The following is a 3,156-nucleotide window of genomic DNA, read 5'->3' as shown; positions in this document are numbered from 1 at the left end:
GAGCAGAGAGCCCCATGCGGGGCTCGATCCCAGGACCCTGGGATCATGACCTGAGCTGAAGGCAGAGGCTTTAACCCACTGAGCCACCCAGGTGCCCCCTGTGTGGTCTTTTTATCTAAACAAGTTGGGAGAAGTGTCAGACTACCATCCAGATGTCATTTATATACAGTGTACAAGTCTGGAGATATGCCAACAAATTCGATGTATGCAGTTTCTTTAAGGAAACGAAATATAAGTAAGAATGACAAGCAGGTGAACTAATAGCATAACTGGAAACAAACTGGGAGGAAGCCCAGAACTTTGTCTTGACTAAACTATGGGCATCTAGACAGGGTCAGCTATTGAACAATAAGAACTCAGGTAAACTCACCCGGGGACATAAAATGTATATGAATATTTATTCATCAGAGAACATCTTCAAAATGGTTCTTTGGAACAAATAATACTAATTATTTTTTAGTTCAACTGAGGCAATAAAACATTGAAATTGATTACCAATAGTTTTTTCCCCAATCCCTAGTACAAACTTTTTAAGGGTTTTGGTTGACTTATTCTAAATTTTATGTTTAAAATCTTTGTCTTCTATGGAGTACTCACCAATAAAAGACAAACAGGAAACAAATAAATTTTACAGAGTATACTGAGATAGCCAATCTACTTTAGTTGACGATTTTTTAAAAAAATGAAACCATATATGTATGAATATCATTTTATATTGTTTAATATATGGTCATATTTTCTGCTAGTTTAAAATTATTTCTAGCTTCTTTAGTGTTATTGCATATATCATAGTTCAAAATACCAAGTGCTTAAACAAGCATGAGAGCCATTATTTTGTAAAGTAGTAAAAAATATCAGTGTTTTAAAAATGACTGAACTACTAGCTTTTCTGTATCCTACCAAGAGCAGAATGGTACCTCTGTTCTCCTTTTAGTAACTATAATTTCTTGGAAACCTGTTGTAATATGGAGAAAAAAAATCTGGTCTGTCTTAAAGAATGTTATGAGAGATCTTATTGTCATATTTCTTTTTTTTTTAAGATTTTATTTATTTATTTGACAGAAAGAGACAAAAGTGAAAGTTGGAACACAAGAAGGGGGAGTGGGAGAGGGAGAAGCAGGCTTCCTGCAGAGCAAGGAGCCTGGTATGGGGCTCAATCCCAGGACCCTGGGATCATGACCTGAGCAGAAGGCAACTGCTTAACGACTAAGCCACCCAGGTGCCACTTATTGTCATATTTCAAGGCTATGAAAGCTCTAACATAAAAGAGAATCACTGGTTGTCCCTATTTGATTACTAAGGAAAGAGCAAAGAGAGGAAATTTTTAACCAATTTCCACTTGACAATACCCTTCTTTCCTTAAATGGGAAATCAAGAATTTGCATTAAATAGACTGAAGACTCCTCAACAAATATATGTCTGAAGGCTGCCTGAAAGAAAATTTGTAAATGGATTGGGCTAACATCCTTTAACTTCCACTTCCTCTAGTATTCATTTTCTATAAGAGAGCACAAGCTCTACTCCCTTGTGTATTTATCCTCGTGCTGTAATAAATAGTGTAACTGAAATTCCAAATCAGTATATTGATTCATGATTTTAATAATATTGCAAAACTTTTCTCTCTGTGTCAAATAAATAAGCAAAAGTTCTTAGAATATAGTATTGCAAAAACTATTCCATACTTACCTGTCAATGCCCATGTGAGTTCCAGGCTCATAGATCTCAGTGCCCAGCCTATATGTTGCAGTGATTATATGAATGATCAAGGAAGGTAAGAATAAATATCCATAATACTTTGCTTAGAAATATTTTATTCTCCTATCTTGGCTGACTTTTTCTTACTTTTCCCCATACCTTCATTTTAGACCTAGTTTTCCCCAGACCTTCTCACGGATTTGCCGTGTCTTCACACAGTATACAATGGGGTTCATCAGAGGTGGTACTAGCAAGAAAATGTCAGCAATGAGGATCATGGCCACTGGGGACTTGTGCTTGCCAAAACGGTGCATGGAGGCCAAAGCAATGATGGGCACATAGAAGATGAGCACAGCACAGATGTGGGAGACACAGGTGTTGAGGGCCTTGAGTCTCTCCTTATGAGATCCAATGCCCATCACAGTCTTCAGGATGAATATGTAGGACACAGCAATGAACACACTGTCTGACATCATACAGAGGGCAACGAAGAAGCCATAGAAAAAGTTGACCGTGTTGTCAGAGCAGGCCAGCTTCATGACATCCTGGTGCAGACAATAAGAGTGAGAAAGTAGGCTTTTCCTACAATATGTCAGTTTTTTGAGAGTGAAAGGAAATGGGAGCACTAAGAGCATGCTTTTAATGAGAAAGACCAGGCCCATTTTGGCAACTCTGGCATTGGTGAGGATAGAGCTGTATCTCAGAGGGTTGCGTATGGCCAAAAAACGGTCAAAAGACATGACCAAGAGCGCTGAGGACTCCATATCTGTGAATCCATGGATAAAGAATTCTTGAGCAAAGCAGGCATTTGGGGAAATTCCTGTAGCATTGAAAACAAAGATCCTCAGCATAGTAGGGAGGGATGAGAGGGAGAGGCCCAGGTCAGAGACAGCTAGCATGGAGAGGAAGTAGTACATGGGGGCATGGAGTGAAGGCTCTGTCCTGATAACAAAGAGGATGGTGCAGTTGCCAAGGATGGCCACTAGGTACATGAAGCAAATGGGGACAGAGATCCAAAGGTGAACATGCTCCAGTCCTGGGATTCCAATCAGGAAGAAGGTGGTGATTTCAATTTTAGAGGAATTGAGAGTGTGCATGATGAATCAGTTGGAGAGTATTTATTCCCAGACCTGAAATGACACTATTAACATAAGTATATTATGCTCATTTCCCTCCTTTCAGCACTTTCGTCTGAGACACAAAGAAATGCAATTTGAAACTCATATCAAGAAATGTAAGAATGAAGTCTTTCTTCTGAACAAGCTATTGATAATAGAGTCAGATAATGTTAATTGGCAAGGAGAAGCAGGAATATAGGAACTATCTTGACCAATCACGTTTCTCCATAAAGTCCTCAAAAACAAAACAAAACACCCACATAAGGAGGAGTGGGGGGCAAATAAATTCTTCCTTTTCTATTAGGATTTGCACCTCCTGAACCCAAGCCAATGAAAAATTTTA

At 38.8% G+C, this 3,156-nt stretch overlaps 1 protein-coding gene across 1 annotated transcript; it reads right to left on the bottom strand.

Moving 5' to 3' along the window:
• Positions 1–1,856: 1,856 nt before the first annotated feature.
• On the bottom strand, positions 1,857–2,792 carry LOC123949766 (olfactory receptor 51A7-like). Its single transcript, XM_046017381.1, has one exon. It carries the CDS (start codon positions 2,790–2,792, stop codon positions 1,857–1,859), a length of 936 nt encoding a protein of 311 aa, XP_045873337.1.
• Positions 2,793–3,156: the final 364 nt, after the last annotated feature.

This window comes from Meles meles, chromosome 8 (assembly GCF_922984935.1).
Source record: "Meles meles chromosome 8, mMelMel3.1 paternal haplotype, whole genome shotgun sequence".
Classification (NCBI taxonomy): Eukaryota; Metazoa; Chordata; class Mammalia; order Carnivora; family Mustelidae; genus Meles; species Meles meles.
The sequence above is the reverse complement of the archived record's forward strand: the minus strand, read 5'-3'. Positions and strand labels throughout refer to the sequence as shown.

What these genes read in the sequence shown, in the direction of transcription:
- LOC123949766 (XM_046017381.1), bottom strand. Translation starts at nt 2,792, where the DNA reads ATGCACACTCTCAATTCCTCTAAAATTGAAATCACCACCTTCTTCCTG.